We start from the raw sequence: 14,017 nt of genomic DNA on the forward strand, positions 1-14,017 counted from the left end.
ATCTATGGAAATTTAAGGTAATATTACAAAGACAGATTCTTTAGTTAGCACTTATATAATTCTGTGATCACATCCAAGATCCCTTAATTTTCACAGACAGGCAAAAGAAAATCCACTAGTGCTGTTGAGGAAATTTCTTATTTTCCTAAGAAATTTTTTATGTACCACTACATTTTCAATAAAATGGAAAACCTCAAAATCATAAATGTGAATCTCCAGTACACACACTATATTGGTTTTTAAAAATTTAATTTAACCCACAAATCAGCTGAGTTAACATATACACATATAATATAATGTTATATTAATGTTACATGTATAATATTACATATAAAATTTTTAAATCAGAAAATCTTTGCTGTCATCCTAGTTTTGTTAGTAGCTCATTGTATGACTATAATCAAGTCATGCAATCCCCCTGAATTTTTTTCATCTCTACAGCTGAGATGACCTTCCTAGTTTCTTTCTAGATATAATAATAACAACAACAATAATAAATCTATGGCTCTAAAAAGTTATGCCCCCAATTTCACATATAACTGTGAAAACTAAAAGATGCTTTAGGTATAATTTTCTAAAAATTATGAGATGAGGGTAATACCTTGAACTACTATTTTTCTCTTTGCTTGGGGCTCACCTGCCGACCTTTTTTGTATACATTGAGGATGAGGGGAAATACTATCCATATGTTTATATTTCTCCAGCTCCCCTTTGTGGCTTCTGCCCCTTTGTCTCTTTCTCTTTCCCCTCTCTTTCCTCTCAATTATTCTCCTTCTTCTTTCTCCCTCCCTTACATGGTCATAATATAGATTTAAAATAAAACATACACAATATTTGTTGATTAACTGAATAGTGTGCTATAGTCAATGTCAGATCAATAATACACTTTATTAAAGGAAACAAGAGCTGCCGTTTATTCATTGGCCCTCAACTGATCTTTTTCCAGAGTCAAAAAAAAGTGGGGGGATCTGTCAACCACACTCTTATCCTTTAGTCTGCAATGGCTATAGTAAATATGTAAGGGAATTTTGTGGTAGGCCTTCAGTAAAGTTGACATTGCATGCTCTTTAGAAATAAATAAATAAATAATAAAAGTATGTAGAGAAATGAAATTTTCCAAATGCAAGATAGAATGAATCTTTAAGGTCCTCAGAGGTATCCCAGAGCTGTCTGAGCATATCCTGGTGGCTGGCCCCCTGGAATATTAATTCTATCTCTGACACTGGCATTCCCTGAAGCTTGAGGCAAGCTTTTCATTCACTGTGATTCAGCTCTCTTTTATCCAAAACACTATACACCATACCATAAAATTCTGTGAGAATCATAGAGGTTTAAAATGTACAAAGTGCTAAAACATTTGAAAGAAAAAATTACTCAAAGAAACAGATAGCTAACACTCTTACCTCTGGAATTAGTTGGAAGACTGCATTTGAAAATAGAGTCCCAATAGCCAGCCCCACAAAATAGGTCAAAATCTTGGGGAAATAAGATTTCTTTATCAACGGAGTCAAAATCAATCCAAGGAGAGATGCCAGATTAATAATTGTCACTGACAGGAATCCATATCCCCAAACTGTGAATCAGAAGGAAAGAGGAGAGATTAATCAGAGAAAAGGAGCCAAATGAACTCTTAACTCTACATTAAACTCAAAAGAAATTTATTCTTTAAAAGCTTGAAACAGATATGTTCTTTTAAACAAAATCACCTCAATGAAAAGTATATAGAAAATTGGGACTACATAGCTAAGAAATACCAATAGAAACACTGTGTATGCTTTCATTAGTCCTAAGCTATCATTACAGGATGGAAGAATTGTGTAGCTTGCAGAGAATTTAAATATTAACTAGAATAGAGATAATCTGAGTTCCACAGGCTCTACACCACCTAGTTTTTGTTGTTGTTGTTGTTGTTGTTGGTTTCTTTTCATTATTTATTTGTTTGTTTGTTTGTTTGTAGAGAGAGGGGAAAGGAGAAAGAGAGGGAGAGAAACATCACTGTGTAGTTGCCTCTCACTCGTGCCCCCAACTGGGGACCTGATGTGCAACCTAGTCATGTGCCCTGAGTGGGAATCGAACCAGCGACACTTGGCTCTCAGGCTGACGCTCAATCCACTGAGCCACAGCAGCCAGGGCTTTACACCGCCTAGTTTTATCTATTGGTTCACAGCTTAGTTAAAACAGCCTTTCAGAAGAATATAGAGGCAGTGTGAGTTTCAAGCAAAAGGTATGGTAGGTGGGTGGTGGTGGGTTAACTTTAATGTAACCATAGCTGTTGACATCGAGCTTGTCCTAATCACTTGTCTGCAAGCACCAGTAGGTAGCCCCTCCTTGGGGAAGACAGTACTTCAGTCCTGCAGCTGAGGACTCAACTGGACTCAGCCCAGTGCAGGGAGCACTGGGGAAAGAAAGACACGGGGGAAGGAGAGAGCATCTGCATTGTGTAACGCCCTGCTGGGCCCAAATTATGGCAAGACTATCCTGTACAGTAGAGACCCTGGTAACAAAAGGCAGTGGTGCATCTTTCATCTTTTATACCCAGGGCCTGAAACCCAAAAGGTGCTTAATGAATGTTGCTTAGGATGAAATGAATGAATGTCATCCTAAGCTCTACAGCAAAAGGCAGGTGTGACCTATTGTCTTTGAGCCTCAATTTCCCCAGTTATCCTAAAGGACTGGTTTTTTCAAGACATAATGGGAATGCAAGTGAAACGTATTGTGAGCACAAGACAGTCACAATGGCAGTGCAGGCTGACATAAAAATGGTCCTGAACTACGCGACATGTGGCTTTGCCTGTGGCCCACACACACTGTGAACAAAGACAATGTGAAATCGATTAGAAAGCTGGCTCTACATTGTCTCTTTTTGTTCAGAAACCATTTTTAAAAGTTTGGCCACTTTTGTCATGGACACGATCAGCTGAGTACCAGAGTAACACGAAGTCTAGTGAGTATTGCCATGTCCCAGGCACTGTGCTGACTAACTAATTCATTTGCTCCTCACAAAACCTATGAGGTAATAAGTACTACTATTACCTCCTTCATACAGTTGAGGAAACCAAAGCATACAGAGTTCAAATGAGTTGCCCATGTCATGCAAATAGAAAGTCATGCAGATTTCAACCCTAGACAGTCTGTCTCCAGGGCCTGTAGTTTTTAACAATATGCTTCATTAGTCCTGCAGAGGTAAGTTAATTTTTAAAGAGTTCATGGGGCTGAACAAAACTAAAAATTTTATAATATGGTTTATTAATATAAGACTGTTCACCATTATTCTAGTTCAAGCAATTCCATCTACAAATAAACAATCTTAGCAAACGTTTATGGTGTCTAGGATGTGAACCACAATTCCTGCCAACAGACAGCTTGGATCTTTTGCTTGGGCAGCTGAGAAATGTGAGGACACACCCATACGCAAAGAAAGATAAGGCATCCTGTGCTGAGTACTGAATGAAAAGAACAAATAATAAATGTTACTACGTCACCACAAGAATCATCACAGACTAGCCATGACTTCATCTTCTCTACTTTCTATCAGTTCAAGACTCCTGATTATGCCCTACAAAGTCATCTCATTGGACTACAAAGATCCACATCATTCCCATTTATTATCTTATCACCTAAAACAACACTACTTACTCTCCTCAGACTTTTCATGTAGAGAAAGTTCTCAAACCCACATCTTCTCTATAATATATCAATGTGTAATTTCCCTTAACATAAATAGCCTTCTATCCCATCACTAGCCTACATGCACTCATTCATTCAACCAATATTTATAACCTCATTGGGTAGACAGGATACATATATGTTGAAACTAAACTAAAAATTCAAAAAAGTTTTTGAGTACTGAAGAGAGGCAAAGCCACATACACATGTTAAATTCATCACCTTCCCCTAAAAAGATCCTTCTCCACTACTCTTGTCCACTATCTTCATAAATAACAGAAATGTTAGGATCAATTTCAATTGCTCACTCTCCACCAGACAACACCATACATGGATGATGACCAACCGCCATCAATTCTGCTTGAGATCTCTCTCACTCCAGCTTCTCCATCCTCATTACCTATGCCTTGATTTCAGGCCCTCACATCTCTTGCTCCCTTCCTCCCCAATTGACATGGCCTTGTTATTCTAAAACACAACTCCGATCATCTCATGGCCTTATGTGAAATTGTCCTACATCACCTGACTCCCATACAGCCACACCAGTGTCATATAGCCCCCTTCTCAACATGGCCTTTATGCAGACACAGTATTTTCCAAAAACAGAATTACCTTTACTTGTGGTTCTCTATCTGGAAATATCTTTCCATCTTCTTCATGGCTCTCCAGGCCAACTCACAGATCTCCTCTATGAAGCTTTCCAAAGCTCTTTGATTGAAGGTAATTGGGCCACTTTACTATTTCTTGTGTGCTACGGTAATTTTATCACATATATATCTGTCTGTATCATATAACTTATGAGATTTTCAAGGAAGGGGCTACATTACATTCATCTTCAGTGCCTAGAATGTTGCTCAGCAAAGAGCACATATTTCTTGATAAATGAATTAATGAAGTTCATATTTCGAGGTGCAGCTCAGAACTCTGTCAAAAAATACCAATTCATCTGCTTATCCAATCTTTCTAACTTTCCTTAATATTGAGCACATTTATCAGAACCCCTTGGAGAACTTTGGAAGTGTGAATCATCACTTTTCTAGGCACACTGCTTCATTTTCCCTTCTTTCATTGTTAGGACATTATTCGACGGGGGTGGGAGGAATCAATCATCTATTCAGCTGAGGCATCAAAGGATAGGTTAGTATAAAACCATTCCTTGGACCTCTCCCTAGACATGTAGGATTTCCTCTAATAGTACGTTTCACAATTTCTCCTTCTTAGTGAACTCAGAAAATTTTTAATAAATTTTCAAGGAATAATGGTCAATAGTTACCATTTATTAAATGCCAACTGTGTTAAAATTCTTCTGAAAACCTCACCTGTTTTAAGTCATTTAACTCTCCTATTTCATAGATTTTTAACAGAAATAACAAGGAATAACAAAATCAGTTATCACAGTCCCTAGAATATAGTTAACTTTTCAATAAGTGTTATCATTATTTTCCAAAAACTAGTAAGTAGACCATCATATAAACTTTAGTTCATTTAATTCATTGCTATATAATGGAAGAACAACAGACTGGGAGTTAGAAGCCCTGGGCTTTCATCTTTCCTCGGGTATTGTACCTAGAGAAAGCCATTGACTCAGTGGAGCTTAAGGCATGTCATCGGTTGTACTGTGTAGTTGGACTATGTGATGTCCAGGGATGCTACAAGTAAAATTATATTACTCTTAACTAATATTTGAATCAAACAATATTCTGTGACCTCATCAGAAAATAAGGCAATTTTGGACCATTAGATTATTGCTAAAACTTAATTTATCTCCTAGAGAATTTAATTTACCATCCTTTTATTGCACTCATCAATATGAGTGAATAAAGCAACTGAAAGGCAATTTCAAATTCACAAAACATGTTGTCTCTAATAAATGAGACTGATATTTGACCACTGAAACATCAGTGTGATGTGTTCATAAAATCCTGTCTCATGACTCCTTTGGATTACTTTTGATTTTTTTCATTCTCCTGAATAAACTCGGTATTTACTCTATATTAAATGAACAGTTATATCAAGAATCCAGTGCATTTCATTATTTAAAAAATATGTATTTCTCTGTAGGAAAGGAATGGGCTTACACAGGCCAGGGAATAAGGTGAATCTTTGAAAACATGTATGAGAAGAGTGAAGACATATTCTTCCTGCTCTGTGCCAGGCATTGTTCTGGGCACTGGCATATGTTAACTCATTTGATACCCCCAACAATTCTATAAAGAAGGTACTATTTTTTATAGATGAGGTAATTGAGGCACAAAGACATTAAATTAGTTGCTCAACTTCACACAGCCTCACTAAAACAAAACAATTAAGATATTACACCAAAAACAGGCAATATATTACCAAATCAAATATCCTATATTAGTAATAACAAGTACTCTACTAATTTCCTTAATTCTCCAGAAATGGTTCTCTGTCTCCTCCACCCCATCCCACCCACTTTAGCCCCATTTCAATTAATAAGATAATGTGCACCCTAGGAAGTATCCTTCTCTTTGGGGAGTCCTCTGTCCAAATACCTGGTGCCTCTCTGATCTTGTAAGATGAAACTGTTCATTTTTCCATATTATGACTTTGCAGTGTTGACCCTCGAATTCTCACTTCCTGTTTCCGCTTCCCTGTTCCTACCTCCTCATTCCTGAGATGAGAGTAAACCTGAGAATTGCAGTTAAGAACACTTTTGAATATCAGTAATTAACCTGCACAGAGAAGACGATTTGCTTTTTCTGAAGCCTCACCTCTTGTACTCAGAATTATGCATGTTACATATATTTCATTGAACAGACATATAGAACCTAACTACATTCCAGATAGCATTTTAAATGCTTTATGAACATTAAGTTATTTAATACTCAGGGAAACCCTAGGAAAAAGGTACTATTTTAGATAAGAAAGCTGAAGCAAAAAGACATAAATCAAGTCATGTGCCCACCATACCTAAAAAATTACAGAGCTGAAATGTGAGCCCAGGGCTGATTTCAGAATCCATGCTTTTACTATGCTATCCTATTAGAAAATATTAGTACATAAAGCATTTACTGAACATACTATTGAATGTAAACTGCAAACTGCATTAAAGTTAAACAGACTTATAGAAATACAAACACACTCCCATTTAATATATATTCTATTAAAAATATCTGCTTGAACAATTAGCTCTAAAATCATTATTATTTACTAATATGATAATTATATTGACAAAGTATATTGGTAGTTTCCATCCTTTGCATATGTAAATATAGAAGATAAAGGAGAACATGGGTTCTGAAGCCAAGACAGCCTGGGTTTGAATCAGGCTCTATCACAGGGGAACAATTTTTAACATAGTTCCCTGTTGAGTCTGATTTTTCAGCTGTTTTAGACTTAAATAGGCATGTTGATTTCAAAACTGCATTTAGTTTTCTTCTATCACACCAAGTTTTTCCTGCCACTCTAGGCTGGATCAAGCCTGGCTCGAGGGAAGCACTAGTGCTCTCCTACTGGCTGAGAGCAAACCTCCCTCAAGTGGGGAGGGGTGGGGGGATGACCTTGGAGACCAGAGACAGGTTCATACTGGTCTAAGCTATTCAGTTACACATGAGACAGTGTGGTGAGAGGTTGTGTTCTGCTCTATAATAGTGAATCGTATTCCAAAGTGTAGTCCAAGTTCCTGTCTGTATACAAGGAGTTAGCAGAATTTATTTTTTTATTTACATACATACTTATTTCCTTTCCTTCAGATCATGTCTGCGTCTCCTACTTCTCGTCATAAGTGCCTAAAAACCCTGATTCATTTTGTTATATCTGTGGCAGTTTCACCATCCCCAAAGGATAAACATTAGCGTGTTTGTCAGGCAAGCCTATTTCACATATTTTAAAGTAAAACTTGGTGATCAAGATAAGTTTTGGGCCCCTCACAAGGTGTGCAAGCAGTGTGTCAAGAGTTTACGGATGTGGATGAAGGGAACACGTGATAAATTGCCATTTGGTATACCTATGGTTTGGCGAGAGCCCAGAGATCATTCAAGTGACTGCTACTTTAATATAGTGAAAATGTCAGGATAGAACAAGAGAAATAAATGTAAACTAGAGTATCCTAGCCTACCATCAGCTATATGCCCAGTGCCTCAGTCAGCTGAAATCCCAGTGCCAGTTTTCATTGAACTACCCTCTTTTGAAAAACAGGAGTCTGGTGAAGAACTAAGTGAGAGCAACGATGAAGATTTTGAAATTGAAGATGACTCAGTTTGTAAGGGATTTGATCAGTATGAGTTGAATGATTTGGCACGAGATTTGGGACTATCCAAAAAGGCTTCAGAACTCCTAGCATCAAGACTGCACGAGAAAAACTTGCTTGAAAAATGAGTGAAGGTATCCTACTTTCAATCAAGAGAAAGTGCATTTCTGCAGTACTTTCAAAGTGATGGTGGCTTTGTGTATTGCCATAACATACAGGGTTTAATGGAGGAATTGGAAATTCCAATCTATAATGCAACTGAATGGTGACTGTTCATTGATAGCTCAAAGCGGAGCTTGAAGTGTTCCTCCTCCACAATGGCAATTTATTTGGTGCAGTCCCAGTTGGCCATTCAGTTTGTTTTTGTGAAGAATAGGAAGATATAAAGAGAGTCATTGATCTGTTGCAATATCGCAAGCACAATTGGATCATCTGTGTTGACTTTAAAATGGTCTGCTTCCTTCTTAGTCAGCAATGCAGATACACCAAGTATCCCTGTTTTCTGCATATGTGGGACAGCAGAGCTCATGAGAAGCATTGGGTGGAGTCGAATTGGCCTCCAAGATCTGACCTCAAACCTGGCGATGCAAACATTCTACATGAGCCACTTGTTGACAGAAGGAACATTATATTCCCACCTCTGCACATAAAACTGGGTCTCATGAAGCAGTTTGTTAAAGCTTTGCCGACTAAAGGAGATTGTTTCAAGTATCTCATTTTGGCATTTCCTAGCCTGTCATTTGAAAAGATAAAATACCTTTATATATGTTTGGTAGCAGAACTTTACTACTTGCACACAATTTGACTTAAAGTAACAATATATAGCCTTTATGTGAATAAAATAACTCTAAATAAACAGTACATTCAGGTAATTTTTTCTTTATTTTCCTTTGTATGTACATTTTGTATGATTTGGGGGACAAAGGGAGGGTACTCTGTACCTTAAAAAGTTGATGTGATAGAAAAAAAACTGAGGTCATTTTTGGATTCAGATGCCAAAAGTTAGTTAAAAACAAGTGTCAGATCTAACTCAATGAAAACTGTGTTCCCCAGTGTTATGTTCAAGTTGTGTCCTCCTGAGCAAAGGACTTGAAACTCTCTGTGCCTCAGTTTCCTTAGCTATAAAATAGGAATAGCAATGCCTACATTATACAGGTATATGAAGATTAAATTAGTTAACCTGCATAAAGCACTTAGAACAATACCTGCAATATAGTAAGTGCTACATAAGAGTTGACTATTATTGTTACTTTTGTCATTGTTATTGTTATTCCTGTTATTCACATGAAGATATTAAAGTATTCATATATACAAAAGGAATCTAAAAGTAAGTACAACAAGCATTTTCTTTATCAAGATTTCCCTTTTATTCTTCTCTATTATACTTAGTTACGCTCATTCAGACCAGTGGCTTCAACTACCGTCTTTAAAATAAATGATGTATGTCCAGCCTTGACCTATTCTCTGAGCTCCACATGTGTGCATGCCGCTGCCTACTGGACACAACCGCTGTTGGTCTACATCCATGTCTCAAACTGACCATGTCAAAAATCATTCTCTTGATCCTCATCACTGGCTTCTTCTAATGACAAACTGCTCCTCCCCAGTCTTCTCCATCTCAGAAAATGGCTCAGCCATCTACCCACAAGGACTCAACCCTTGACTCATCGTTCCCTCCCCCACATCCAATCCAGAGGCACGCCACTTTAGCACAGCCTCTGAAATCCATCCTGAATCTCATTATTTCTCCTCACTCCTACTCCTTCCACCTTAGTCCGAGTCCCCATCATCCTGAACACCAACCCCTGGCAACAGCCTCCTAACCAACCAATCTCCATGTTTCTACTCTTCCTCCATTACTATCTATCGTTCAGACTACAGGGAGGATTGTCTTTTATGCATCCAAATAAAATCATGTTACTCTCCTGTTTAGAACCCCACAATGTCTTCATACCACATTCAAAATAAAATCCAGTCAGCTTACTGTCCACAACAAGGCCCCTGGCTCTTTCAGGATGTCATTCTTTCTGTCCTCCCTCTTGCTACTATGCTCCAGAAACACACAGGCATTCTTGCTGTTCCTTACACATTCCCAAACACTTGTCCAAGCCTATGATGATAGTTCCCTCGAGTTCGAATGCTCTTCCCCCAGAGAAGATCTTGCCATGGTCCTCTCCCTCATCCTTAGTCAGGACTCTGTGCAACAGTAATCTCATCAGAAAGGCCTCCCTTTATTCACCTAAATTCACACTCACTCACCCTGTCCTTCTATTGTAACCTGCTGAAACCTACTTTATTTTCTTCAAAGTATTTATCCCTCTGATTCCTCTTATTTATTTGCTTGTTTGTAAAAATGTTTGTTACGTTTCTTCTCCACTACCTCATAAACCCTAAGAGAGCCGGGGACTTTTGTTCTTGCTCACAAATGAATCTTTAGTACATAAAACAATGTTTCTCATGTCATTCAATAAAGATTTATTGCATGAACAAATAAACAATTAGAATATCCATGTGGGGCAGAAAAACAATTTAAGAAAACCAAGAAATGGCACATAGCTAACAAAAAGACCTCCTGAACAATTAATTGGTTTATCTCATTTGTGAAAGAAATCTTCAAGTTTAAGTATGTAAACTATATTATATAGTAAACAGATGTTTGTTCTCTTATTTTTAAAAAAAGTTTTTCAGTATCTATGGCGATAGAATTATAGGCACTTAAAACAGTTGCTGACGTTTTCTTTCACTTATAAAAATTACAATGGTAGCTTTTTGGCTCCTTCTTGAACCTCTGTCTGGTTTGGCCTTCTTGCCTCCACTCCGGCCTCCACCATGTCCACAAGGATGACCCAGAAGACCACCTACAAAGTGTCCACCTCTGGCCCCCGGGCCTTCAGCAGCCGCTCATACTCGAGTGGGCCCAGCATCAGCTCCTCGGCCTTTTCCCGGGTGGGCAGCGCCTACCGGGTTGGCCTGGGCGCCAACATGAATCTGGCTGGAGGTTTCGGCGGAGCGGGGAATATAGGGTCCATCAAAGCCGTCCAAGTGAACCAGAGCCTGCTCAGCCCCCTGAAGCTGGAGGTGGACCCCAACATCCAGGCTGTGCACAACCAGGAGAAGGAGCAGATCAAGACCCTCAACAACAAGTTTGCTTCCTTTATCGATAAGGTGCGGAGCCTGGAGCAGCAGAATAAGATTCTGGAGACCAAGTGGACTCTTCTGCAGCAGCAGAAGACGACTCGCAGTAACATGGACAATATGTTCGAGAACTACATCAACAACCTTAGGCGGCAGCTGGAAACACTGTCCCAGGAGAAACTGAGATTGGAGGCGGAGTTTGGCAACATGCAGGGCATGGTGGAGGACTTGAAGAATAAGTATGAGGATGAGATCAACAAGCGCACAGAGATGGAGAATGAATTTGTCCTCATCAAGAAGGATGTGGATGTAGCTTACATGAACAAGGTAGAGCTGGAGTCCCGCCTGGAAGGACTGACCGATGAGATCAACTTCTACAGGCAGCTGTATGAAGAGGAGATTCGTGAGCTGCAGTCCCAGATCTCCGACACGTCCGTGGTGCTGTCCATGGACAACAGCCGCTCCCTGGACCTGGACAGCATCATTGCCAAGGTCAAGGCCCAGTACGAGGAGATTGCCAACCGCAGCCGGGCTGAGGCTGAGACCATGTACCAGATCAAGTATGAAGAGCTGCAGACATTGGCTGGGAAGCATGGGGATGACCTGCGTCGCACCAAGACGGAGATTTCTGAGATGAATCGGACCATCAGCCGCATCCAGGCTGAGATTGATGGCCTCAAAGGCCAGAGGGCTGCCCTGGAGGCCTCCATTGCTGACGCCGAGCAGCGTGGTGAGCTGGCCGTCAAGGATGCTCAGGCCAAGGTGGCTGAGCTGGAAGCTGCTCTGAGAACCGCGAAGCAGGACATGGCCCGGCAGCTGCGTGAATACCAGGAGCTCATGAACATCAAGCTGGCCCTGGACGTGGAGATCGCCACCTACCGCAAGCTGCTGGAGGGCGAGGAGAGCCGGCTGGAGTCTGGGATGCAGAACATGAGTATCCATACCAAGACCACCAGTGGCTACTCAGGTGCGCTGAGCCCAGTTTATAGCAACCTCAACTACGGCATCGGCTTCCAGGCCAGCTTGGGCTCTGGCGGGAGCTCTGGCTCCTTCAGCCGCACCAGCTCCAGCTCCTCCAAGACGGTGGTTGTGAAGAAGATTGAGACCCGCGATGGAAAGCTGGTGTCTGAGTCATCTGATGTCCTGCCCAAGTGAATGAGTGCTGCTGACGAGCTCCGAGCTGCTGCTGTGCAGGGGGGCGGAGGGCACAGGAGGCCCACCTGAAGCTCAGCCCCACCCAGTCCTCAGCTCGCCCTTGGGGTGGGGGAGTTTACTGCCTTTTCCCCATGTCCCTGACTAGAGGCCAAATCAAGTGTTTTCCTTTTTCCCCAAAATAAAGTCTCACCTGGCTCTGCCAAAAAAAAAAAAAATTACAATGGTAATAACTCAGTACTTTAAGATTTAATCTAGAGACACACTAGTTTTCTTATTCCTTTACTGACACTTATAAATAAACTAACAGGCTTTTGAATAATATTGTAAGCACACTTTAATGGAAATTAACTGATCAATTTTGAACCAGATAGTTAATACATAATCCAATGTGCACAACATAAAACATGTGCTTAAAACCAGGAATTTGGTTTTATAAAGTTATTAAGTGGTACCAAGTGTAATTGACTCCCCAAATAGAAAAGCACAAATTAGGAAGCTCAAATGAGTTCTAATTATTCTTATTATAAATACGTCCAGAATATAAGTACTTTACCAAGAGATTCTACATAGATGAATCAAAGCAATAAAGCAGAAAAAGAAGCATGTTAACTTCATTTCAAACTAGCCCATGGTCTTTTCAAACAAATGGGAGAACAAGCTTCCAACATACCTTCGGAAAGACTTGGTCTGGTTTTGTGCGTGGACTGCTCATCACAAGGGTGAAAGTTCAGTTGCTGCAGGACTGCTGGGCAGATGATAGAGAAGTTCGAGCTACTTATCTGGGTAGCATTTGAAAAGCCATGAAGGGAAAAGATTTGTTCAGCTGACAAACACTGAAATAGAAGAAACAAAGGAAACATATATGTGTTAATATAGTAAAATCACTCAAGCGAAGACACTATAAAGTGACACAGAATATTTCATGTAGACACACAGCAATAACCCACTACAAAAATGTATAGACCCCTAAAATTGTACAATAGCCCATACTTCCTTAAGCCTAGAAACCAGGAAAATAGCGAAAAAACTTTCTTGATCAACAGTCTACCTATATCTAGCCAGCCTAAAAGGTAAAAACTGGTTCGGGGATTCCTAAGGAACAAAACCAAAAGGGCTTTAGATGATTCAATATTCTCCACCCTCCCTCTATTTTTTTTTCTTTAGCTTAAATGGATATTTTGTATGAGCTAGTAAAGTGGCTCTCTATAACATTTCTTGGAGACAAACACCAGGCTCCCTTACAGTTTCACGGTTAAGAGATTCATCCATCCTCCTAGAAAGGAATAAATAATCCCAACACATAAATGTTGTCTTAAAATATGTCTTTGGTACAAATGGTTGTTTACTAAAGCACGTATTATACTCAATAATAGCAGGTAGCTTTTCTATATTATACAAAGTTTTAAAAAGTGATGTACTGTTTAGAAATTTATTAACTATAAATGAGAAATAGAATTGTCATTAGAAAAGAATTCTCTGCAAAAAATAATAAATTTTTAAAGGTATCATTTTACTCTTGGGTAGAATTTAACTGTAAACTACTTTCCACATACATTATTAATAGGTATATAAAATAAATTAAATGTTTTACTATTGCTAATGAAAGTTATAAGAATTGCAGAGTATGAAAAACATCCACTGACTCAAATAGAAGAGTCTGTCTTTAATAAGTACAACTGAGAGCATTGCTTTGCGTATTTCAGCCAATATTTAAACCCCACTGAGACTTTAGCTTTGTATAATACAATGGACTCGATTGTGTCTTCCTAAAGTTCATATATTGAAGCCCAGACACCCAGTGTGATGATTTTTGGAGATTGAGCCTTTGTAAGATAATTAGGGTTAAAT

General features: G+C 39.3%; 1 protein-coding gene and 1 pseudogene across 2 annotated transcripts in view; one reads left to right on the forward strand and one right to left on the reverse strand.

Moving 5' to 3' along the window:
• The window catches only part of SLC39A8 (solute carrier family 39 member 8), a 74,339-nt gene that overhangs the window by 39,189 nt on the left and 21,133 nt on the right, over positions 1 to 14,017 (reverse strand). For both annotated transcript variants that reach the window (XM_090266344.1, XM_090266343.1), the window contains 2 exons: positions 12,840 to 13,002; positions 1,404 to 1,573 (listed from right to left, as the gene is read on the reverse strand). In XM_090266344.1, coding sequence (XP_090122470.1) covers positions 1,404 to 1,573; positions 12,840 to 13,002 — 333 coding nt within the window. The remainder of the gene's footprint in view (positions 1 to 1,403; positions 1,574 to 12,839; positions 13,003 to 14,017) is intronic.
• LOC150019364 (keratin, type II cytoskeletal 8 pseudogene) lies at positions 10,679 to 12,364 on the forward strand (annotated as a pseudogene).

The sequence above is a fragment of the Furipterus horrens genome, unplaced genomic scaffold, assembly GCF_987537825.1.
Source record: "Furipterus horrens unplaced genomic scaffold, mFurHor1.1.pri manual_scaffold_2, whole genome shotgun sequence".
NCBI lineage: Eukaryota > Metazoa > Chordata > Mammalia > Chiroptera > Furipteridae > Furipterus > Furipterus horrens.